This window comes from Lingula anatina, chromosome 9 (assembly GCF_051362555.1).
Source record: "Lingula anatina isolate TDL-2025a chromosome 9, LinAna3.0, whole genome shotgun sequence".
In the NCBI taxonomy this organism is placed as follows: domain Eukaryota; kingdom Metazoa; phylum Brachiopoda; class Lingulata; order Lingulida; family Lingulidae; genus Lingula; species Lingula anatina.
In genome coordinates, this window is record NC_141775.1 from 1,631,182 (window position 1) to 1,657,904 (window position 26,723).

The 26,723-nt window shown below is 38.7% G+C and overlaps 1 protein-coding gene across 5 annotated transcripts; it reads left to right on the forward strand.

The window, feature by feature from the left end:
• Nucleotides 1–50: 50 nt before the first annotated feature.
• Nucleotides 51–26,634, forward strand: LOC106176052 (uncharacterized). 5 transcript variants are annotated; one of them, XM_086995922.1, is made up of 10 exons: nt 3,062–3,308; nt 5,956–6,102; nt 8,269–8,393; nt 8,561–8,830; nt 10,203–10,275; nt 10,471–16,851; nt 17,065–18,486; nt 19,094–19,297; nt 19,973–20,139; nt 20,472–26,634. In XM_086995922.1, the coding sequence occupies exons 2-10, from the start codon at nt 6,009–6,011 to the stop codon at nt 25,644–25,646; spliced, it is 13,911 nt and encodes a 4,636-aa protein (XP_086852048.1). In that variant the 5' UTR covers nt 3,062–3,308; nt 5,956–6,008; the 3' UTR covers nt 25,647–26,634. The 5 variants fall into 5 exon arrangements, with proteins under 5 accessions (XP_013413732.2, XP_013413740.2, XP_086852048.1 ...); XM_013558278.3 differs by lacking the exon at nt 3,062–3,308 and adding an exon at nt 51–323 and having other exon boundaries at nt 10,471–18,486; XM_013558286.3 differs by lacking the exon at nt 3,062–3,308 and adding an exon at nt 2,936–3,049 and having other exon boundaries at nt 10,471–18,486.
• The last annotated feature ends 89 nt before the right edge of the window (nt 26,635–26,723 follow it).

The following is a 26,723-nucleotide window of genomic DNA, read 5'->3' on the forward strand; positions in this document are numbered from 1 at the left end:
CGGAGATCACAATCGGAAGTAACCTTTGTCACAACTACCACACTGGAAACAGTGGCACATGTCGTTCCACATGTAAACTAGCTGTTTAGATTGGAAACAATAGACTGAAAAGACTCGTTTTTGACGGCATATTGCTGTACTTTTAACGTGTATATATATTGCTGCCCGGAACTCTTTTCTTCAGAGGAGAGAAAGAAATAATCTGAGATAGCATTAGAGGTTAGGAAGAAGAGAGAATGAATGGAAATATATAAGGGGAGTCGTATGATGTGGTGGTGATTCTCTGATATACGTTTCCACCTGCTGAGAAGAAAATGTGTGTGGTAAGTTGCTCTCCATCGCCATGGGCGGATCTGAAGGGGCACGCCTCGACCCCCTCCCCCCCCTCCCCCCACATACACATACGTACACACACACACGTTTAGATTCCAAGTGTTTTAATGCAAATATCCCATTCAAAGTTAGAGATAGGCCTATGATGTGTACTAGTTAAGTTTATACATTAAATTTGAAGTTTTCCCAGCTTTTTTTTTTTTTTGAAAGGCACGATAGCGTTTTTTAAGAATTTGTTAATTATACTTTTTGATTTATTTATATAATTTTAATTTTTAAATAAAATTTCATTTATTTATTTTTATTATTATTTATTTATTTTTGCATTTTCCTTTATGTATATGTGCAGGTACTTACTTCTAATTTGCATGGTTATTAGTTTTAGTCCGGTTGATTGAGATCAATTAATTTTGAAAGTGATATCCAAAATGAGGTATAGTACGTTCATTTTGATATACCCTTAAGTAGGTCTTTTGAAAAAAAAAAAAAAAATCAGGGAGAATTTAATTGTGCCACTTGCCCTTTAAAGAATTAGTCATAATTGTAAAGAATATGCATGTCCATCTGGTTTTTATAAATATATATTTCTCATTTGTAGTTAAAAAAGCTGTCTTTTTTCTTTTACCCGGGTACTCTTCCTCCCCAATATACACACGTTCATCACACGGACACAGACAGACACGCACAAACGGTTGCCTCTAGTCTCTCTCAGTATGTTCGAACTGGTAATCAGCAATTTCAAAGAATGATGAATTTTTTTCTGAAAATGCATACATTTTTCCCTCCTTTGATTAGTTGGTCCTAGTTGAGGAATGGCAAAGAATGATCAAGGGTTCCATTGGGTATTTTTGTGAAAGTCACTTTTAATTACCCAAGATGGATGAAACGTTCATATACTTCAGCATGATCTGTGAGGCATACCATACTCTTGACATGATTAAAGCCTCATTCAGGACTTCAGAATGAACTTTTTATTCTTCCTAATCGGTTCATTAAACTTGGTGATTGGTTATTTTTAACTGAGCATCAATCGATGTGATTGGTGATTTTTCCCATGAACTTTATCCATATATATGGTATAAATAATGTAGTCTAGAGAGCCTGCAAATGTATTCATATTATTTAGTGCTAAATAAACTTACTATTATAACCTTGCCCTCCCAATGGGATCTATCTATCCATATATATATATATATATATATATATATATATATATATATATATATATATATATATATATATATATATATATACATACACACACAGCCTTACTGATACACCCTCCCACTTTTCATAGATCCATGTCCTACCAGTGTACAGAGGAATTTTTTAACTTCCAAAGACTATTTTTTAAATATACGCAATTTTTATTTTTATTATTATTACTTGATAAAAAAAATTGCAAGTCAGTACGTTGCTCTGCTCCTTTGTGCTTGAGTTTGTGAGTGAGTTATTTGTGACATATTTGTTTTTGGTAAATTTTGCCTGGCCATAGCAGCTGTAATTTTTTGAAGATTTCTGTATCGAAATTTTTTGGTGGATAGATGATAGGCCAAGAATGAAAAAAATTGATTTTCATAAATATCGTGCTCCCTGTTTGTTTGTAAAAAAAATGCTGAAGTTGTGAAATATTTATCTCTGCATGCCAGTAGGGGCCTCAGAAACAGGTGAAGCATATCAACAAATTAACGAGCTGCCACATTTGTCATTATTCACAGGCCTGTAGCCAGAGGGGTTCAGGAAGGGGGGGTGGGGCAAAAGAATCACCCTTTTTATCAGGAAAAGGTCCATTCTGGGTAAAAATTGATCTAGGTGCACAAAAGTTTCATTGTAAAAAGTCCACTTTTTTTGAAAAAAAAAGAAACTCCTTTTTTAAATAGTCGGCCACAGGCCTGAATCAAGACCATGTTTGACCAGCTCAAATTTCCTGTGAACTGTTGGTGTGATACATGTATATGTGTGTTGTTAAATAGCCTGTCCTGTTTGGCCTCTGGTTATCTAATGTGCTGTGTAATGTTATGAATCTATCCAGTCAAGGCCACTCAATTATATTTCCTGGTTTATAGATCTTGATATCTATACCTGGTATAGGCATACCTTGTCACTTAAAAAAGCAGTGCTTAGAAGTATCGAATTCCTTCTTTCAGGAAATTGGGTTTGTCAAGGATAAATTGAATAGTCTCTAAACCACTAGATTTTTATTAATTTGTGTTTTAAACACTAATTTTGCAAGCTGCTTTGCTCTCAGAGCAATTTTATTATTATTATTATCATCATATATTTATTATTAATAATATTATTATAAACAATTTTTATGTTCAATGTACATCATATATATTGTAACTGGTGTGTCAAACAAAATCCTCACAAAAACTGATGGCCTGCATGCATGGTGCATTAATTTACTCATTCGTCTCATTAATAAAAATCAGTAACAATTTACAACAAAATTTTCCCCAGAATCATGCAACAAAAGACGGCTAAGGGCATCAGACTTGCTGCTCTTAAAACCCTGTGACACTTGGCTACAAATAAAGGGGTGCCCCTGATCCCATTGATAGCCCAAACTAAAATGCCCATTGGTAACCTGTAGACAAAGGACCTTCCACCCCTCAGAATGGGAGAGTCCATTTTTCCAGTCAACATGATCAATGCAGCTTGCTGAGAAAAAAACAACGTCAATGACCTTAAAGATTTTCTGGTTTCACTTATTTAGGTAAAATTCAAATATCCATGTTCAATATGAGAATTTTATGATATCCCCCCTCTGGACAAATGTGTAGTTTTATTTGAGCAAAGTGTTGTGAGAGATCTGCATGAAAGAGCTCACTAATGTATACAGCCAGGGCATTGAGCTATAAATAGCACCTGTGATGCAGACTGAAGAAAATCATGGTGGAAAAAATTTCTGAAGGATTCCAGAGTCATTTGAAAGAAAACAGTCAAAGGAACAGAAAAAGTGATTTTTGAATCAGGTAGAGTGTTACCTTAGGAAGATAAAGAGGTTCAATATGTTGTATTTCATTTGAGAAATTTCTAGAAATTCAATAAGGAAGTCGGCTGAAGGACACAAAGGAAAATTTGCACAAGTGTGTGGGAAGGATAATAATTTTCTACATTTAAACCCTCTGCTAAGGTAGACACTGGCTAATTATGTTGATAACATCTTACTTAAGCCATTGTAACAACCTGTATTGAAGTGAGGTTGACTTAGAGGAGGCTAGTTTACAAACAGGATTGAATACAAGGATGTCTAATATTATTTTCAATATGGCCTCCGTATAGCCATCTTGTGGTAAATCTGCTAGGTGCATATGCATGGTGACATGTACAATGCTGATAATGTATGTATTCAATTGCTCTGTAGGTATAACCTTTTAAAGATGACCTTTTAATCTGGAAAGACATATCAAGCCACTTGTGCCATTTTGTTTATCACTGGAAGTGATTTTAGTATGTTTGATTATTAGACTTAGTCTAACTCTGCATGTTTCTGTGTGATATATTAATGTTGGTATATATACGGTATGCTGCTGGATTAAATAAGACCTTTGAAATTTTAATTTAAAAATAGCACTAGGAGAGGACCTCTGACTGTGGCTTTGATGCTAAATTAATCACAATTTATTTTGAGCTTTAATTATGTTGTCACAGTTTATCTGAAATATTAGTTATACAACATATGGGCATATATTACATATATAGAACTGTTTTACACTTACTGTCTTATGTAATACTGTAGTCAAAGTATTTACCTGAATCAAATAGAATCAGTTTTTGAATTACCGAAATCAACAATTTATTTTAATATTATTATAATTATAATAATAATTATTATTATTATTTAAAGCTCAGTATCAAGAAATGAAGATTTTACAAAGAACCCATGTCAATTTTCTGAATAAATACAATGTATACTATGCATAATGAGGTTGTTTCAGTAATTCAGAATTTGATCCCAGTTAATTCCTATAAATACTTTGATTTAGGTAATTATGGAAGTACCCTTAGAATTGGTTATTATTTGCCAAAAATGCCAAAAATTTAAATAAATAATTGGAAGTTATAACTAGAAGACTCTTGGGTGTATATTCCAAAGCCACAGTCTTGTTACAAAAGGACAATGTTGAAGTTCAGTATAGAGGCCAGCCTGATACTAGTACACTTCTTGAGATTTATAATAACAAAGTTTTAAAGTGTAAGCTAAGGTGATGACCTCACATATGTGTTCTTGTGTATATTGGTCCTTACGTGTGTGTGTGTGTGTGTGTGTGTGTGTGTGTGTGCACACAATAATAATGTGTTCTGCATGTGTATAGTGATATTTCAGGGTTAGGCTTGTTTGAGTGTGTTAGTGTATACAATATATATATATATATATATATATATATATATATATATATATATATATATATTAGTGTATGGCAACTATTATAAACTTGTTTACAGTATGTGGGGCATTGCTTTCTTCGTGTGTTGTAATGCTAATGTGTATATGTGCGGGTGTATATATATATATATATATATATATATATATATATATATATATATATATATATATATATATGCATTTGCAGTATATGAAAATTGAGCGAACCAGCCACAGTGAAATAGTCACAGGGCCATTTTTTATTGATCCTCATGATTTTATCCATGACATTTGGTTTTTGAGCTGTTAAAATATTGAAATAGAATACTGGTAAGGTCTTAGTCCTCTACTTGAGTGCGCTGAGCCGAACATAGTAAATACCCAACTTTGCAGAAATGTCTCCAGGGCCTCTCTAAACACATATATACATTCTGAAACAAATAAATGTATTTTGGGTTGAATATGGTGAAATATTGATCAGATATTACCAGTATAATAAAATGGACTTACACTTTTGAGTGTTTTTGACCCTTCCTTTACTCCTAAGACTTCTAAATTATTGCTATGTATTTAATTTTGTGATATCTTGAATTTGTAATTAATTCTTTTCACTAATACTATAGTATATGTGCTTGACTATTTATAACTAACCATGTTCATAAAGTCTCTGTGGTTTGTTAAGATGCTAATAAGGTGTTGTGCACTGTAATGTTTAATGTAAAATTTGTAGTTAGTACGCTGAGGATATGAGTGTGGTATTGCATGCTATTTTTTGGGTCTGTCTGTGGAAGGTGAACAGTGATTTAGGGCAGTGTAGCTTTCATGTATGTTATATAATCATGGTGTTTTAGTAACTGTGTAACATGTAGTGCAGTGTTACCATATCACAGTGGACTAGTTACCATATTTCCCACTGGATCACTACAAACCAACATGATGTCATAATATGTTTTTATGCTAGGTGGAAAGATGTTGGACTTTGAACTTGGATGACCTCAATTTCTCAGTGAATACAAACAATATAATACACTTATTTTCCAGGGCTGTATTAGTAGCTAGGCTGAAGCAGGGGAGGGGGGTGCATTTTATTAATTAATTAATTAAATGATTAATTAATTAATTAATTAATTAATTAATCTATTTATATATTTATTTTGCTAAGCCACAATTTGTTTACTAGTACTTAGTCCTGTGTGTTTGATCCTCAACACAGCAGTTTTAACACTTACATTACTGTTCTTGTTTGTTTTCAGATGTGCTAACAGCCTGATATCAAAACAGTTGAAGAATTTGGCTGTGTCCCATCATGGGAGACCTTCCATTTTCCTTGCCACTGCTGCCCCCTAGTCCCGCTTCTGATTGGTCCGTTCCTCTGCTGTTGGAACCAGGAGAAAATGATGGTAAGGATTTTGTACTGTCGCTGGTTAAAGATGTTTAATCAAGTGGTGGCAAACTTGTCATATTTGCTGAAGTAATTTTGACCATTATCCGAAGAAGTTGATAGAAAAGACGCTGGGTGACGCTGACACTTGTTGGTACTAGCAGATTGACTTAATTGCAGAAAAACTGTTACAGTATTCTTTTGTTTTTATGCTGGTAGAGTTATGACAGACTGCAGAACATTTCATAAAAATGTAATACTGTGTACCAGCATCATTTTAATAATTTAAGATATCTTTTCAGTTTTTTTTTTTTTTTTTCATGACGTTAGTTGTCTGATATTGCGTTATAAGGATTGTTTGCATGCAGTGGTCTTTTATTTATAGTCTGAAAATCATGCCATGTAATAACATATTGGATATGATTGTTAAGGAGCTAGATTCCCCAGTTGTGGGATATTTTATTCAGAGCCTGAAAAGAGGAGGATAAAACAGATTATATTGATTTATTCATAAGTTAAGGCAAACTTTATCCAACCCAACCAAATAGTAGCAAGATAGAAGTCAACTGATTTTGAACAAAAACTGGGGTGAGGTATCACAGGGACATATGATTTACTGTGAAGAAAATTGAAAAATACCCAATATATTGCTGTAAAATGGGGTGTATAATATGTGCATCAGTTTTGCCCTGGCGTATCCTGATTCAATATTTGTAAATGTACTTGCATATGTGCATGCATACTTGTAACAAATTCCAAAATAAGGAGAAAGGGTTTGAATAAGGGAATATATATGCTTTAAATAAAGATTTAACATCATGAATTTTTACTCCCTGTACTGAGCCTGTTAACTGACAACCAACCACCCCACTGTTGATTCTCACCCTCACAAAATATATGGTCTCCAACACTGCAGGTTATAGACTCATACAACTATGCAAGTATATCAGTAAATAAAATAATATCTATCAATAAAAACAGACAATTTTTCAAAACATTGGTGAGATAGGAATTACATTTCTTAGAGAAAAGAGAATCTGAGACAACTGTTTGTCAGAAAAGTGACTTCCTTGCTGATAGCTAGTGTGTACTTTTTTCAACTATCAGGGTCATACCTTAATATATATATATATATATATATATATATATATATATATATATATATATATATATATATAAATGAATAAATAAATAAATCAGTGGTGTATAATATTTGTAATTATAACTGTTTAAAGCCATTCTTCAATTACTGTTAATTTCTGTTCACAGTGGAGGGTAAAACCACTATAGTTTCATTATCAAAGCAACATGAGCAACTAAAATTTGCATATCATTTGAAAGGTTTTGACATGCATCTTAAAAGCAAAGAAAATATGAATGTAGAAAAGTAAAACATTGCAGATTGCATACTCCAAACTTTCACTTTTTTCATTCCCCTATGTTTCAAAGTGGGACACACACATCCTCCCCCAAGTTTAAATGGCTGCAAGAATTATTTTTCAAGAATTTATTTTCTAAAAGAGCGCTTCCTGCTTAGTTGGTAACAGTTACCCAAACACAGAGATGGGGAAAAAATCTGGCAAAACCCACACCTTACCACATTTTGGCTGATTTTCTTTATGGAATGACACAAAAGTATTTACATTTGTGTTAATTTCAGTTAAAACTACAGAAAATACAGAAAATGTACTAATGAGAGTGGCATTACCCCTTTGTGATATCAATATGGCCTCTTAAAACCCTCCTCTCCTTGTCCTTCTTAAGTGGCATGACCACTGAGTCTTCTGCCTAATACTGAGTTGATGCACAGCATGATTAAGCTTGTTGGTGACAATCACAAATAGATGGGTTATGTAAAACTTGGTTGAGAAATCAGTAGCATTCATACTGTATACGTTTAGCAATAACAAGTGAATGAGGTGACAGAGGGGGAAAATGTTTTGATTTTTTTAGAATGATACGAAGAAAACTTGCGGTAACAGTTTGCAAGAAACCTAAAATTTTGCTAAAAGCAAATTGACCATTGCAAGGTGAAGACTTGATCTATGTGATTTTTCACCTTTGCCCATCAGGTTGCTGCCATAGAAACTTACAAATGTTTCATCTGTCTCTGCATTTTACCCTCAGACAGCAGTTTAAGGTATAAATTCTATTCAGTGATATATATTTTTCTCTGATTCACCAGACACCCGCATGTTTTCCATGGATGGTCTTGTCAACAGTGAAAGACAGCAAGAATACACAACTGTAGATGGCGCCAGTGTTAGGGATAATCCCAGTCAAGAGATGGCAGTGCAGGGTAGCTCACAAGTAAGCACAAACATTCTGGACAATATTTATTAACTCATCAGGCGATAGCTCAACTCTTTAGTACCATTTTTAAGTACTCTCTGTGCGTGTGTGTTTACATACTGTAGATATTTTGGTAATGTTGATATATTTCTGTTTTCATTAATACCCACTGATGTTTTTCACAGGGACACTTCACCATAGGAAATGGTAGTGGACTGCTAGATGACAGCACCAAAGGCTGCAACAAACCAGTAGATGGCACTTCTTCTCAAGGAGGGCAACAGAACAGTGGTTACCCTTTTCCAAGTTCACAACAATGTGTCTCTAGTACTGCAATGACTGGAGGGGATAAAACTGAGCTTGAAGACCAGGAAAGCAATGTGTTTCATAAGATGGAAAGCATTCTCTCAGAACAGGACAGATATGAAGAATCCACTATGGCAGTACTGGCAGAGGTATGATCTCAAGATAGTTTTAAGTTTAAACAAGTTTAAGTGTATGATCAAAAATAAGTCCTCAGTTCTTGATATGATTGTCATTCTGTTGAAAATCATTGTATTCATTACGTATATCAGTACATGTGATGTCATGCCGTGAATTTTAATTCTCCTTATATTTATTTTTAAGAACACCTTTGTTGTATTACTACAGTTTAAAAATCACAAAATAAGCCTGATTGATGCAGTATTCAGTGATTGACCCTATAACATTGAATAGTATTTAAAGGAGAATAGACTCATAAAAATCTATTTCTCGAATTCTGAAGATTCAGCACTCAATCTATACACTAGAGGTATGTTTTAATCGATCCCCGCCATTTAGAAATTATAAAAAACAATTAATTAGTAGAAAAAAGCGTTTTAGTAAACCTCACCTCAATATGCATAAATGAAGCAACAGATCTGGGTCACGTGGTACTGTGATGACAATCACGATAAAGGTCTATGAGACTCAACTGAGCTGTATGGTGCATACAGACGGAGAAGTTAAGGAAAGTTGTGTTGAACGGAGTTGAGGAATTTTCGTTTTGCCTCAGTGTGTTGCCGTGGGATTCACCAAAATTGCAGCTCTCGTTGACCATCTTTCTTTGTCTGTGACGGTCTTCCGTGACTTACTTACTAACTTCGGTGACAATAGTTGCGATGCTCTAGATCATGGTCACCTCAGGTGGTTTAGATCATATCAAGAGCTGGTAGTCTTTCAGATTAACTGTCATCAGTTGGCAAACTTACTGATTGCTGATGCATTTTAAATGCATTGTAGTTGACCAAAAGCTCGTTTACAACAAACCTGTTAATTATGCACCGCTGCACTTCCCAACCCAGGTAATAACAGGTATCAAAATCGTCTTGGTGGGCTTTCATATTTTTTCAAAATATCTCATTTATTTCATGGGGTGATTTTATTGGTATTTGTAAATGACGTTTAATATCAATATGTAAACAATTGAGTTCAAACACCGTCGCGAACATGGTTTTACACAGCTTCATGAGGATTTAGATCCCTCGGGTAAGAGATTTGAATTATCAGAAGCCAGAGAAGTCATCTTACAGGTAGACAATGCAGCTCAGTTTGACAGCAAAGCACGCTCTGTTCTCCAGTGGCTCGATTGTCGTCATCGGACCACGTGACCACGTAGCTCATTAACTCCCAGGCCGAGCAAATAGGACGTTTTTTAAAGCCAAAAATTTACAAAATGAGCTTTTAATTTGTGTATTTGGATAAAGATATCGTTTGTTGGGCATGTTTTCTGAAGAATATGTTCCGTTCAGGCCATTCTAACGGCAAGACGCAAATCCTTTAATGATGATTGGTCCCACATTTCAGCTCCAGGCATTGGCGGAGGACAGTGCAACATTTCAACCTATGCAGCATAGTGCTGTTACCACACAAGATAGAGGTATGCTAGATGGACTCTCTCTCTCTCTGATCATCATCATCATCAACCTTAGAATACACTTTGGTTAATCTCTCTCTCTCACTCACTCTCTCTCTCTCTCTCACATGGTCGCGTGCACGCACGCAAGCTATTTGCATGTATGGTATTAAGTTCATCAAAATGCATCATTAAGGTTGATATTTCTTACATTTCCAGATCTGAATATACAGGATCAACCCCCAAAGCCAAGCCTTTCTACCTGTTGGGATAGTGGTCATATTGGTGACCCTCCTCCTCAAGGGAATGTTTCTGAACCCAACGTCCCATTGACACCTTGTGAGGAAGGGGATATTCAACCTTTAAGGAAGGACGCACCCCAAGCAGATGCCCAAAATGAGAATGTTAATGTTTCAGATACACTGTTGAGCCCCATAACATCTGACATTGGCGCAGAGGCAGACCCAGTACTTGTTAAGGCTGGATCATTTTCTGTGGAAAGTAACGATAGTACAGCCATGGAAACTGCTGCGGCAACAGGGGATAAAATTGGTGCTGAAACCATGGAGACTGGGGATATAACAGGTGCCGAGACTGTGGAAACTGGTGTTCTTCCAGGTCCAGAAGCTAAGAATGAAACAGAAAAAGTTCATATAGAAATTGAAAGTAAAACGATGCGTGCAGGATCCATGGCAGTAGGTGATACACCAAATGAACAGGATAAGATAAAACCTGATAAAGCACACTTGGAAGCCACAGTTACAGACAGCAAAACAAATACACCAACCTTAGATATGCAGAGAAAGACAAGCCCAGTGGTTATGGAAATTGATGACAAGAACACCCCAGGTTCCGTATTAAACAGTGATGTAAGTTTAACAAGCTCTGCAAAAATGACAAGTTCCCCTTCCCCTTCATCTCCACGGAGGCTACTTACCCAGAGTTCCGAGAGGAAAAGGTCATCACCTAATCCTAGTACTGCGGTGAGGTATGAAATACATTGTGGAAAAATAGTGTTCAAAAGGCGTGCAAAGGATGGCGAGGCTTCATCAACTCCGCAGTCAAAACAGCAGCCTCGCAGATCAAGAAGGAGGACGGTGGTAAAAAGTGAACCTGTTTCTCATTCAAGAGGGAGGCATGGAAGTTATCGTAGCACCAGTCCAAGAGTTGATGGAGTTGTAGAAACTGCAATGAAAGGAAAGGAATGTAAAAAAAGTCGAGATGTCACTGAGGATGGTAACTCAACAGTTTCCAACATAAAAATTTCAAGACTGTCTGGCTGCAAAGATGCTTCTCTAGCAACTGACCTTGACCCTAAAGGTGACCTCGAACATCCACCTGCTGTGGCAGAGTTGAGCCCCAGCATGCCTGTGCTTGAACCTGAAGATGTGGACCTTTTGAATGTTAATGAACAGCAAAATGAGAAAGAAGCAACCAAATCCTCTTCTGTACCCGCCATAGATGAGGTTTTCACGAAGGCAGGTAATTCTCAGTCGGGAAAGATGGATGCAGGGGAAGGAGTGGCAGATAAGGTGGAGGCACCTGTTGTCAAAAATATCCCTCATAGCAATGTCCAGGATATAGGTGGCACTGGGACAAAAGGAACTGAATGCACTGAAGGGCTTAAAAGTGCAATGGAAGCTGACCAAGAAAAAACAGCAAGTTCGATAACAAAGAAAATAAAAATTGATTCCCACAAGCCAAAGCAGGGTTACACCTTCGATGTTGAGCCAGTTTTTGAAAAGATAAATTCTTGGTTGAGTAATAAGGATACAAAAATTGACATGCTTACAGAGGCACAACAGAATGTAACTCCAAATGTAAACCAAACAGCTGATGAATTTCAGAAAGGAACAACACCTTCTGGGACCACAAAACCAGCTGAAGTGGGTAGTTTGGTTGGGCTGAGTGCGAAGAGTGATGTTAGAAATTCTCAAAATGTGAAGTCGCCTCCAATGGAGTCCAATGACCCTGAAAGCATTAAAGTACAATTTTCTGAAACAACTGAGTATTTAAAGGGAAATCTATCCACAGTGGCTGGCGAGGTTATTGGCAGTAAGCAAAAAGAAGGTAACCTTACTGCACAGACATCTGGAACAAAGGAAACAGTCCACAGTGCACCATCTCAGAAGCAAAATGTCAATAACCTTCAGCAACCAGTTTCTAAGAAGGATGGACCTACAGATTCACCACAAACATTATTGAAGAAAGAAGAGGAAAATGTAAATGCTAGTATAAGCAAGACAACAAGAATTGTGAAACAGCCTACAAAAGTCTCAAGGTGTGAACAAGAAAAGTCTAAAAAACCAGGAAACACACAGACACGCAGAAGAGTTGACCCTAGATATGTGAGCCCTAGACCCACCACCAGACCTCGATATGTCACCATTCCAGACCAATTTGACCAAGTTTTGTCTTTGGACCTAGGTCAAAGCTCAACATTTGACCTTGGCCAAGGATTGTCATTTGACCTTGGTGAAGGGTCATCATATGACCTAGGTCAAGGGTCATCATTTGACCTTGGCGAAGGGTCATCATTTGACCTTGGCCAGGGATCTCAGGATGAAACTGATGACATTCTAGAACTGGAGAACTCTATTCAGGAGTGCATTAGCGCTATTATGAAGGGTGGCGGAGGAGAAGATATTCTGAAGGAAACAACTGGCAAAAGGAGGCAGGCTGCACCTCTGCCTGTCCAGAAAACTAGGAGCCCAAGAAGAGCACCACAACGAAGAAGGTCCAGAGCCATGATAAAGAGAACTCATCCACGTCCTGAGCAACACTCGCCACCTCCCATAAAGAGGAGGGATCTGGAAACTAGTCAGGAAAAGGAAGCCTTGGTTACACAAGAAAGTACAAAATCCCAGATTAAGGACAATGTTGATGCTGATACTAAAACTGAATCTGCACCAAACATTGCCGAAGGTGAGGCTGTTACAGAGTCAGAGCCTTTAGAGAAACAGACAAGTGAGTCCCAGTCAGATGAAATGTCTTCAAAGCAACAACAGACTTCATTCCTGCCTCAGCAAACTAATTCCAGTGAGAAGAAAAAGTCCACACAAAGGAGGACTTCAGGGAGAAAAAGAAAAGTCACTTTCAACTTAAACCCTGAGACAGTTTCTGTAGAGGATAGAGCTGAACAAACTCAAAGTTTAGCAGACACAGGTCCTCCTGTGCTAGAGATGGAAGAACCTTTGCATCCACTTGAAGAAAATGAAGGTGTGGAAGTACCTGGTTGTCACTATGCCGTGATTGATTCCAGCAGGTCTTCAGACAGTAAAAGTGAACCAACATTAGGTCAGGCTGAAAATATTCCCCCTAAAGATGAGGGCCAAAATTTAGTAGAAAATACAAATTTAGAAGAATCTGATCAACTTTTGAATCCAGTCAAGGCACCGTCTGTGCAAGAAAAACCAGGAACAACAGAACAAACGTTGAAGGCTAATGACCAGGAAACAGCTAAGGAAAATTCACAGCAAGATGAAACAGAAATATCATCTGACAAACCAGAATTGACGCCTGATGAACAGGGTTCATCAAAAGAAGATTTGGTGACAGTGGGGTCTCCAGAGTTTCAGTTTGAGCTGCAGGACTATCATTGTGTTAAGGGTCGCCTAGGCCGAATGATATATCGTTGCGACATATGTCAGGGAATATATCGCCATGCTTTTAGCCTGAAGAGACATTACATGCGCATTCATATTAACCCTAAGTACCTTTCTGGACCTGAACATGGAACAGATGGTGATGGCTCAAGAATTAAATGTGGAGAAGCACCCAAACTGGAAGGTGGAGAGAAATATAAATATGAAACTGAAAAGGTACCCAAAAAAGAAACTGGTGAAGAATCTAAATATGAAAAAGAAAGTGAAAAAGCATTGAAAAAAGAAAGTAATGAAAAATCCAAATATGAAATGGGAAAGAAGGGTAAAGGTAGCAGTGGAGAAGTGATGGAAATTGACAACAAGGAAGTGCATGAAATTGAAAGTAGAGAGTTAGATGAAAGTGAAAGGAAACAACAGCAAAAGGAGTTTGAAACACAAGATGAAACATCTGAAAAAACAGCCAGCCACGTTGAGCTGTTTGAAAGTGAAACTGATCCTGCCGTAGTTAATATTGATAAAGAAAGGACAGATAACTTGAAAGAACTTAAATCAAGCAAAGAACCATACAAAAATGAAGACAAATCTGAAGGAACCAAAAACTTGTCAACATGTGAAACTGGAATAGAAGACTCCTCAAATGAAATAGAAATAGTAGAACACCATAACATTGATACCATTAGGCACCAAAATAGATGTGGAGAAAATGAAAATGATACAGAGGGATCCAGGAGTCCTTGTGGAAAGCCAGAAAACCCAAAGAATTTTGACACAAATGAAGAAGCAATTACACTTGAAATGGAAAGTTGTGAAAATACAAACTCACAAAAGATACAGACATGGAAAACAAATTTGGAGCAAAACCAAATGGAGGCAGAGAAGACAAATACCGAAGTAGTTGCTGAAGCTGCCACAGCCAAAGATGAGCAAATTGATTTTGGTAATGAAGCAGCTTTAACAACCAGGGAAACACATCATAACGACAACCCGCTCGATGATGGACATATTAAAGACAATACAGAACCCACTTGCATTAAGGCAGGGAGTGATGATACAGAACCCAGCAGTGTTCTCAGTGTGGATATACCAGTGAGTTCCACACAAGGTAATAAAGATGAGCCACAAAATAGAAGCAGACCTGTGGAAATCCAGGTTGCAACTTTAGACAGGCGTAGTGAAGATTTACCAGGGAATGGAAATGATGTAGGTGATGTGAGTGAAGCTGTCAGTGGTGACCAATCTGTTGACAAATCAGAACAAATTGGAGATAGGCCCAAAGGCACAGAGCAAGAACCTGAAACTAATGCACATTCTATTAACAATGAAGTCCTAACAGGTTCGGAAGATGTCGACAAAGCTGCACCAAATGATGATAATGCACTAGTTGGTAACCTAGTTACACCTGGTGAAATGCAAGATATGGAGAGGTCAGTAACAAATCCTGTCAATACAAACCCTAGTGACGCACCAGATGACCGCAAGGAAAAGTGTGAAAGTGATGCGCAAGACAATGGAAATGTAGTGCTCAAGAACATAACAAGTACTGGGATGGCCGTCCCTGATGTAATATCCACTGATGTGGGTACTGACCCAGTTAACCTTAAACAAGCTTATCCTTACAGTGAATACCCAGGTGAAGAAACAGCTGAACCCACTGGTGAAACTTCCCAAACATGCTCCGTTTGTCCAGAATCAGATTCAACAGAGGACAAAACTATCCCAGAGTGTGCAGTTCCCCAGCATTTTGAAGACTTGCAAGTTACACAGAAAAGTCAACCCACTGGTGAAATGCTGCAAACATGTGGTGGCTGTCTAGATGTAGACATAACTCAACCGGCTGATGGATTACATCAGCTCAGTGCTGAACCAGAAGATCAGGATCCAGTGAAATCTGCTGTTGAAAAGCCTGCACCACTTGGTAAAGACAAGGCTGAACTTGCCTCTGAAATGTCTCAACTTAGACCTGAATCACTCGAAGAAAAAACAGGGAGGTCTGCTATTCAGACATCCCCAACTTGTGCTGATTCACTATATGTTGACACAATTGATTCAAAACATGAAGGTTCTCAACCCATTGATATTTCTAGTCATGAGTTACCAGATGAAAGCAAGATGAAACCCACATTAACTAACATTGATACAGAAAAACCTAGTGTGGAAACTTTGGATAATGACTCTGTAGTTCTTTCTGCCATTCACTTAGATAATGAAACAGCAACAGCTCATGAGGAACCAAAAGACAATAGCAGTGTAAGTAATCATAGTGAAATGGGAATGTGTATTGCAACACCCAGTGACTATGACTTTGAAAAGGAAAATGATTCAAAGGCTCAAAGTGCTGATGATCAGGATGTTGATTTATCTTTTCCTTGTAGGGATGAACATTCTGAAGAACTCCGTGCACAAGACAGTGCAAAGGATGTTGACAGTGACTATGAAAAGGATGACAAACCAACAAGTGCTAGAGGTTTTACTCCAGGTGGTGACAAGTTAACCCACAGTGACAACACATTCAAGCATGACACAGCAGTTGTGGCAGTTGCCCCAAACAGAGGCAAAGCAGAGCTTGCTGCACATTCACCAAGTTTAGATACACCAACATCAGATGATGATATAGTTTCAGATAATGAAACTGCTAGTTGTGTGGCAAACACTGAAACTGGTGGAATACAGAAAGGCTCTGTGATCTCAAACGAGCACCTGTCTCATGGTAACTGTGAAGGAGCAAAGGACGAGTCATCATCAGGCACCAGTGTGGTTCCCAGCTCTGAAGAGCAAGGCGATGAAAAGGCAAAGTCCTCTCTTGATGCAGGTGCTACAACACCAACAGACACCATTGTGGTCCACAAAAGGGAAGAGCACAATGAGAAGAAGGACACACCTTGCACAGATGAAATAAGTGATGCGTCAGCAAGCCACAATGTGACCCTCAAAAGTCAAGAAGGAGAACATGATGAAAGGGCTAAAGTTTGTGATGATGGGTCATTCTGTGATCAAAGTAATTCCGGGAGAGGTGACCTCGATGGTAAAAACTCTGTTACTTGTTTGGAGGATTCAGTTGATAACAAAACAGGATCTTGTGTCAGTGAATCCTCTGAAAAAGATGCACCAAGCAAAGTGGCAAATCTTAATCAAGAAGAGATAAAAGATGAAAGAGTGATACGTATCGACAAGGAACTTGAGAAAAGACCAGAATGTAATGAAACTGAAGAACCGGCCCAGCATGATCAGGTGGCACCATTAAGTGCTGAAGTCCCAGGTTGCAGAGAGAGAAAACCCGATATGATTGATGACAGCAATGTGGACCTCACTGCTGATTCAAAGGTTGAAGACAGAGTTGTTGGCAGAGGCATTAGCACAGAGGACGGCGTAATGGGTTTCAGAAGAAAACCTCACAAACCTGACAGTTCAGAAACCAGTGAGGTATTAGCTCATTGCGATGAAGTCCCTGGTGGTGATCTCACGTGTGACGAATACACTGTGTCCCCTTCAAAATTAGTGTGCAGTCAAATATCTAGTGGGCAAACCTTACTGAAGCCGACTGATGGGGATCTGACAGTCACAATGCAGGCAGAAAAGAAAACAGGCTACCTTGAACAGAATGAAAAAGAGCAACCAAAGGAGCCAAGGGCCAGAGACCCTGCTAGCAGTATTGGAAGAACAACAACACAGATGGATGACTCTATCACAATCAAGGAAACCAACTTTCCCGAGAACAACTTTCCAGATGTTGTTGAGGGAGATCTCAAGTCAACAGGCTTTGTTGATATTAGTTTGACAAAGTTAATAAGTAAGGACACCCCTGATAGTAGAATGCAAGCACCAGTGGATAAGAAGCCAATAGCTTCCTCTTTCCAAAACTCTGATGATAATAGTGAAAGGACCAAAATGGCTATCCTGAATGTGCAAACTGGTAGTGATTATGAGAACAAAGATGACAAGGCCAACTTGATACCTTTAAATGACTTAACAAGTGGGTCTGTGCCAAGCACTTTGATTTCTTTAGACAGCAGTGAGTCCAGTTCAAGAGAACACACATTATTGGATTTCAGCAGTCAGCAGCATTCAACTAAAGAGACTTCTCTGGAAAATGTAACAGCTGCTGCTTCAGTACCTTTAGCTACCAGCGGTGCTCAGTCTGCAACTCCTGATGTCACTGTTGAACATATACCCGATTCATTGGATGGTGATCACCAGCCCCAAAACATGACCAACTCTGAAAGTACCTTGGACCCAGTGTCAGTTGTTTCCTCTGGTAGTGCTGATGAATGTAACCCTGTTCACCAGACCCCACCCACTCTTGACTCACAGACTTTGAATACAGATGCCCAGAGCTCAGTAGACCCTTTGAATGCCGTTTCCGCAGGGGATACTGAGGATGGAACACCGTCACATAATTTGACTAGTGAAAGTACACCTTTGGCAAACAGTAATCTGCAAGCACCTGTCCTCGATATGCCTGGTTTGTTTAAGTGCAACCTTTGTACAGAGACATTTAACAGTGCACAAGAGCTAAGAGAGCACCTGACCAACCACCCGGCCCTTCCAGGAAAGGAGACATTTGCCTGCACCCAGTGCCAGATGAAGTTTACCAGCAAGCCTAACCTCATGAGGCACCAGATTGTACACACAGGTACCTTCACTGGTTCTTTGGTCGCATTCAGAACAGTGGACTAACTAGTCCGAGGGTCACTTAGGGTCAACCCACTAAAAAGCTTGCTGTCTATTCCGCTGATAGACACTGAATAGATTTCCCGTGGGGAAGTATTCAAGTGGATTGGCCATATTTGACCCTCGGACTAGTTAGTCCTCTGTTCTGGTTCTGAATGCATTCTTTGTTGTTATTGTTGAGGGTGTGAGGGGTGGTTGGGGGGGGGCATAGGAAGATGTATAGTGAGAGAGTGAGGGGAAGAGTGTAAAAAAGATTGGAATGAGTGGGGGGGACAGGCTGAGCGAGGGAGAAGAGGGGGAAATGGGTGGGTTTAAGAATGAGAGAGACAGAGAGAGAGCAGAAATGTGTTTCTTATGTAATGAAAGCTTTTTTTATTTTCAGTTTCACCTTTGATATTCTATCTTGACTATACTCCATTAGACTTGGGAGTTCACTGATAAAAGATTTAAAAAAAAACAAGTTTATGGATACATAACCAATAACTTTTACTGTATGCTTATTTTAGAAGTTACAGTTTAAGTACTGGGCTGAAAATTTGAGACTTAACTGCAGACTTGCTTACTTACAGGAGCCAAGCCATATGAATGTCAGAAATGTGGACAAGACTTTCCAACTGTGACTCACATGCGTAGACACGTGCAGAAAATGCATTGCGGCAACCAGCAAAACCAACATCAGTGTGACAAATGTACTGAGTCGTTTGCTCGAAAAGTCCTGTTGATGAAACATATTTCAAAAGAGCACAGCCATGATTGTGAGACCTTAACTAAAGGTATAAGACTTTGTGGCTTACGTTCTTGGGCGTGGGGGAGGGGAGGTGGGTTTTGCTCCCATTTTGAAGAAAGGCAAGGTCACCGGCAATCTGTAAAGTTTCCTTATAATATTAAGATAATAATGACGGGATATTTGCATATAATACCTTGCTATCAAAATTATTTAACATAGTTTTAATGATCACTATGAATTAATTTTTTCCTCTTAAACAAGTAATTACTGAGGATCCAAAATTGATTTTCTTTGTCGATATTCAGTCTCATATAGAATCTTTTTTTGAAGCTCATTGATGAATTGACAAATGCCTTACCTTCTCCTACTTTTTAAATTCACATAAATGATGTATCCAGACAATTAAAAGTGTTTAAAGCCTCAAATATTTAATCTCGAGTATAAAACTTGGATATCTTTTGTTTGGGTAATTCTTAGTATTGCCATGGAAACGAGGTGGTGTGGGTTACGAGGCCAATTGATGATATTCATTTAATTATTGGCTGATTTTGGAAAGTAGCTGTGAAATGCTTTCTTTATATCTTTATGACCTCATATAGCAATATTTTTGTTTTTGTTTGAATTTGAAGGTTTTAAACATGACATGTTTAAATGGCTATCAGTTACTTGAACAAGCACATGCCCTTAAATTTCTCAGGATGTATATTTGTTCTCTCTTTAGGTGCAAAAGCAGATGAAGTTGCTATAGGCCCTGATGAGTCGATTGCCTGTCCTGAACAAGAGAGTGTCTGCACAGCTGAGGAAGAGAGAATGTCCACTGAAGCTGAATCTCCAGTGCCAGACACTGCAGGGGAAGATGTGGGCCAAATTACAGAAATAACCAATAAGGTATTTATACAGGATATCCAGATATGAGAGAGAGAGAGAGAGAGCAGTATATATGAAGATATACATGAAAGAGTGCAGGATAAAGAACATATGGATATGAGATATGTATTTTGACATGTCTCTACTTATTAAGACTAGCAGTTAAAGTGAGGGGCATTGCCTGACATGTTTAAATTAAATGTCTGATATTTTCATTTTGCAGGAGGGGGAGAGCAAAAAGCATCTCTTCCCCTCTCTCCCACTCACCCCATTCCATCCATTGTAATTAAATTGTGCTAAGGCTTACAGAGCTAACTCGATCAGCTTACCGCACTTTTGCTTTTTTATTGCAGGAAGATGTTGTAAGCTGCAGTAGTAGATATGAGGAGAAGCAAGGCAGCGAAAATGATGAGGGCAGCACTTCCAGTGATGGTTTGAAGACAGGCCACAATGGCCAGCAACATCTCACAGTGAAACACAATCTTCGACAAACTCGACAAAGAGAGCAGAAAGACAGCTCTAGAGGTGAAACCACGTCCACTTTTTCATATCAGTGCATTGTGTGTAAAAAGCGTTTCCCAACTTACAGCCAAATGTGTCGCCATCGCAGAATGGCCCATGAGCGACCAAAGGCCTTGATCTCACGTGAGAAGGAGAAGAAATCCAAACCGCCTCCTAAAGATAATGATGACTCTGGTGAACAGGATCTGAACTCCAGAATTACTTTTTATGCTCATATCAGTAGCAATGTGGCTGAGAACCTAAGATTTTATTTAGATGGCAAGGATGATGCTCTTTCCAATTTCCACAAGCATTTAAGGCATTATGATAAAGTGCATGGATTTGGAATTTTACCAGAGCCAAAGTCCGTAAAGCTGGACCTCAAGAAGTTCAATTTTACTGATGAGGAGATTGAACTAATTGAAAAAGAACAAGAAGATAGGAGACTTGGTCAGCAGGAACAGCTACAAGGGATGGACCAAAATTCGGCCACAGGCAAAGTTATAATGAATGATGCATTACAGGCAGAACAGCATGGAGCAAATTCAGAAGAATGTGAAAATGATAATTCACAAAGTGCAGAAGTATGTCCTTCTGAAAATGTCACAGTGTGTGCTATATCACATCATCTGGCACATGCTTATGAACATAGTATGTCTTTGAACAGGCAGGAGAAAGAGGGAGGCCCACCAAATCCTTCAGTGAGTACATCTGTGGGCATGCAAGAGAAGGAGCATGGTCCACCAAATCCTACAATGAGTTCGTCTTTGGGTAGGCAGGGGAATGAGGAAGTTTCACCAAGTCTTACAATGGAAGGAGGATGTTGGGGTGAAAAGGCTGATGAAGAGGAACACCAAATTACTAAAGTAACTGAAAAATGTATAGAAAACCAGGGGGAAAGCAATATGGAGGTCACCAATATTCAATGCGCTGTTTCGGAAGAAAAGGGAAGAAATGATGCAGTTCCTTCCTGGAAACAAGCTTCTTTAAATGAAAAAAGTGAAGTGTCTCAATTAAAAGGGAACTCTACTGAGGTTAACCAAAGTGAATACCCAAAGCCTGAATCAGATTCAAAATCCATTCCTACCAAAGCTCTGAAAGCTTCTTTGGCACCTGGTCAAAAAGAAAATATTAATACAAAATCCGCAGAGATGTTGCCTGTATTTCCACCTAGTGCCGCAGAACAAAATGATTGCCTTTGTGAAGGTCAAAATCAGGATAAGGATACTTCTATAGAGAAAGAGCAGAGCAAGTCACAGGTCAGTGGTGATACTGTAGGTGGGGAAATACCCGTCAACATAGCAGAGGACAAAAAGACAACTATCCCAGCACTACCAAGTAGCATCAAATCAGATCAGTCCTCTCAGATATTTAGAAAAGAAGACAACAAGCAATCAAATTCCAACAAAGCTACAAGTGAAAGAGAAAAAATAGTTTCTGGGCCACAGGTAGAAGGAGTACAGTCACAAGTGTTGGAGTCAGCTCAATCAGAAGAAACAGATGGACAAAACTCGACTGAAGGAAAATACAAGAAGCTGCCACTTATTCACAGATGTCCAGTCTGCAAGATAACCTTTGACATTGCTGCCGACTATATCAACCACCTGAAAAAGATCCATGGTATTGAGCTCCCAGAGGATCTTCCAGAAGAAGACCCCAAATTAACAACTGAGGCAGATGGGTCGAAGCAAACACAGAGTAAGACAAAACTTGCAAGGAACATGGAGAAAATCCGTTCCCTTAGGTCATTCAGGAGAGGACAATCTCTGCAAAGCATCCAACAGAAGGGTATTACAGAGGGCGGTGGCAGGGGAGATGTGGATGAATCTTCGAGGAATACAAGATTTGATGAAGTCTCACAGTGGGACCAGGGAGTGGAGCAATATGGTCGCTACCCGGTCCAGAGACGGTATATTTGTTTGGTTTGCTGGCAGGATTTCCCAGACTTTGACACAATATTTGAACATGAAGTTGCCGATCATCCTAACATATACTGCCGCCATATTATGATAGAGAAAGCTTTTGAGTGCCATGTGTTCAAGCATGTCCACAAGCAAACCAAACAAGTGGCAACATCCTACAACATGACAGCAGGGAGTGGTTTAGAGTCAAAATGGACCCCCACTACCGAGAAGAGCCCCATGTTGCAGAAACCTAGACCAGCAACCTGTACTAAATGTGGAAAAGCATTTGACAAAATGGCTGATCTCCATGCTCATATCATAGATGATTGTGCAAGTAGGGGCTCCTTAGGGAGTGCTCATGTGGGGGCCTCAGAAGGGGTTGTCAAGACGATAGAGGACAAGACAAAAAGAAGGGGAATCAAACACCGAATAGTTAATCTACAGGTAGTCTCAACGGAAGTAAAGAAAACCTACAATTCTAAAGGATTCAAAGAAAAGAGAAGTGAAGGGAGGGAGAATACTGGCCTTGGAGCAATTGAAAAAATAAAGCTTAAGCAGCCAGTGCACATAAGTGGTGGAAGCAGTAGTACAAGAGATAAGGGGAAATTTGCAAAGGATACTACTCAGTGGGTGAGAAAAAGCATGAAACAACAACAGAAAAAAATTGAAGCAGTTTCAACCAAGTTGAAAAAAAGGCAGCAGATGAAACCATGGAAAGGTTCGCCATTCAAATGTCACTATTGCTCAAAGGACTGCGGTAGCCCGTTGATGTTGAGAAAACACACTGCTGTATGCCAGGCCCGACTGTCCAAGATTGCCAGCAAAAGAAAGACTAATACTTCTCCCTTTAAAGCAGCAAGAAGATGCCAGTATTGTGGTAAAGCTTTCGTCTACCAAGGTTCATGGTATAATCATCTTAACATCTACTGTAAGGTGAAGAAAATACTTCTTTCAGATGGAAAAAAGAGAGGCGAGACGAATAACGGCAAGGACAAGGAAGCAAAGAAACACGATGCCAAAATTACAAGGAAGATTGCCCGTGATAAAGTTCCTGTTGATGATAAAGAGAAAAGTGACAGTAAGCAACCCAGTTTATTTAAACAAAAACCTTGGAGATTAAGACGAAACAAAACTGGCGGTATGCTTGTGGCAAGAACGCCCACAGTTGATACCTCAAGTACTGCACAAATACCAAAAATTACCAGAAATACAGACAGTCCTGCATCTCAGAGGGCAGGATCGGACATTGTCAAGCAGGAGGACGTCCATATCCCATTAAAATCAATACAAAGTTCTAACAAAGCCTTGGTGACAAGAAAACCGGCAAATGCGTTCAGGATTGCTGAGTCTGCTGCAAGTCAAAAGATAGCAAAGTCACGCAAAATGCTCTCTAGCCAGCCACCGACTGGACTGAGACCTAAGGTGAACAAAGCTGGTGGCAATACTAAAGGAAAGAATCCTGTCAGCTCTGAAAAGATTATTCAAAACCAAAGCCACATTTCGGCCACCAAAGTCTCCAATTGTGATTCACAGCTAGAGACTCTTTGTGGTAAAGCATCAGCTCTAGAACGCCGCAGTTCCTCTACTGATGATCGTATTTCTAAGCTGATCAACAATCTGAGGGAGAGGATTCAGGACAAAGGTAATATACCATTTGTATCGAGGGAAACAAGTAACTCACTTGGGGAAGAAGCTGAGGCAGCATCATCACAGTTCATTACATGTGTTCAGTCACAGAGGAGTGCTACAGGGAAGGTAAATAAGAGAGAGGGAAAGAGTAAAGGAGATAGTCCCATAACATCAGCTTTAGAAAAAGGACAAGCCAAGATTATAGAAAGTGCAACTAGTTTTATTCACCCGCAAAAGAGAAAGAAAGCCGAAACCGAACAAGGTGTCAAAAAAATGAAAGTTGCAGGGGTTGAACAACGTTTAAAGACAACTAATAAGAAAACAACCAAATCAGCTCCACGGAAAACTATGGGTGTCAGAAAAGAACTTAACAAGAAAAAAATCGAAACTCTGAAAGCAAAATCACATCAAAAAGAAGCCTATGCGGCAAAATCAAACAATCCCAAAGATTCTTCTGTACCTGGACTGGTAAGCCAGGTTAATACTATAAAAAGAGCAGTGTCAGTGCAGGGGCCAAAACGCAAACTCCAGAATACGAAAGGAGCTAGCTGTGGCAGTAAATGGGCGAAGAAAATCAAAACCCCATCACCGGTTAACAGCAAACGTCCTGATCCAAACTTGTTAGTACTCAGTAATGAAGACAACTTTGATGCACAAGATGAGGATGATATACCAATATCACAGCTTATACAGAAAAAGGGTAGTGCGGCTGTTATTTCAAGTGGAAGGCCTTCAAAAATTACAAAGAAGGATGTCCCAGGTCGGCAAACCAGCAAATTGAACTATGATTCTCCTAAAACCCCCAGGAAACCACAAAAGAAATCAAAAAGAAGCACCAAGGATAAGCAGCCAGAGTCTGTCAGTCCCCCAATTACTAACCATCTTAAAGTAGTAAAACACATTTCGCCATGTAGTGTTAGAGAAGTGAAATCAAAATACGATGCCAAAGACGTGGAAGATATTATTGGACAGAACCCAAAACATTATTCAAATCTTCCTGATGACAGCAATGCAGGAGAATTGTCTGTGTCTGGCAGTTCAAAATCAGGGGATAAATTTTCTGGTTTGACCAAGGCAGAGAAAAAGGCTCATGGATATTTCCAAGGGAAACCGAAAACAAAAAATGGTGGAGCTGTGAAGAAACTGTCACTCCATGGAAATTCCTCGATAGTCAGATTGCCTGAAGACCCAAAAATTCAGAAACGGAATTCTAAATCAGCTGCTGCCAGTCAAAGGGCCATTGAAAAAAGTAAACTGAAAACTCCACGTGAGATTACCAAGAGGGTGGACATCCAACCGCCTAGTATAAAGCAAACCGAACCTTCTTCAATTCCGGAAGAAGGTGCCCTCCAAGACGGCACAAGTGAGCACAATTTGCCAACAGATGTCGCCTCTGTGGATGGATATGATCGAGATAACGAGTCCTATCGAAAGTTTTTGCCCCTTAAAAAGAGAAAGGCGTTTTCAGCCTCATCTTCTGATGTTGACTGTTGAAGAGAAAAGTCACCAGTACAGCGTTAGCTTGTTTTTTTTCCTTGCATAACAACAGGGCCTTTGAGAAATGACTATTGTAAAATGTTGTTATGAAAAAAAAAATTTGTTCAGAGGAATGGCACTTCATTTAAGTTGAAGTCCCAAGTCCCAAGCATTTGGCTTGTGTTTTTAATGGAATTGTAACTATTAAACGTATATAATGCACAAAACGTACGAATTTGGAACCGGAGGCCCTCGAAATGTAAAAACCATTATTGAAGGAATGTCTATTTATCTCCACTTCGGCGACCAACTGGTGTTGTAGGTCTTTGAAATATGCGTCTGTCCATTTTGGCACAAGTTAGGACATACTTCATGCCTCTTGGGTCTAACTTTTCAACCAACGATAGTCTTGCTGTTTGTTGGTGACATTAGGTTGTCTGACAAAATAGTCGCCATGTAGTCTGGGTCTCGCTATTTTGATTTTTCTGGTTTAAGGCGGTATGGTTGTCAGCGCTCTTAGTTTGGCGATGTTCAATAGACAAATGCTAAATATTTGCTTCGGGAAGGAAACGGGAAGAATCAATAGAACAGATTACAATAATTTCCGTGTTCATTCATGTTTACGTAGCACCTGCGGATATTGTTCTTAACAAAGATGATTGACAATGTGACCCAAATGTTGGTGCAAATAATCTTAATTCCTAATTGTTGTGATTAAAGCTTTTGTTTAGAAAAGCCTTACTGTAATCAAGAAATGATTTTTTTTGCATAAAGAAAACCTCAGTTTGTTAGACAAGGTGTCAATTACAGAATCTTCGGAGATTATGTTCCAATAATTATGGAAAAGATTATTGAATCGATAAAATCAAGTTAATATGATAATGTACAAACTATCCCACGTAATTATAAAACGGTATTGTAATGCTTATTGAACTTTCTTAGAGACAGTACCTGTATGTTTAAGAATAATTGTATATTGTTCTCGTATTAAATCATTGAAGAAATCGCTCAATATTTATTAGTTGATAAACGGTGATAAATTTCACCTTGTGTGTTTGTAAATGTTCATGTTGGTTTCTTAAGTATTTAACTTCT

Excerpts from the sequence above, each read along its gene's own strand:
- LOC106176052 (XM_013558278.3), top strand. The coding sequence starts at position 6,009 with ATGGGAGACCTTCCATTTTCCTTGCCACTGCTGCCCCCTAGTCCCGCT. Across the intron at positions 18,487-19,093 it reads GCACCAGATTGTACACACAG|GAGCCAAGCCATATGAATGT; the intron begins GTACCTTCACTG and ends GCTTACTTACAG. Across the intron at positions 19,298-19,972 it reads TTGTGAGACCTTAACTAAAG|GTGCAAAAGCAGATGAAGTT; the intron begins GTATAAGACTTT and ends TTCTCTCTTTAG.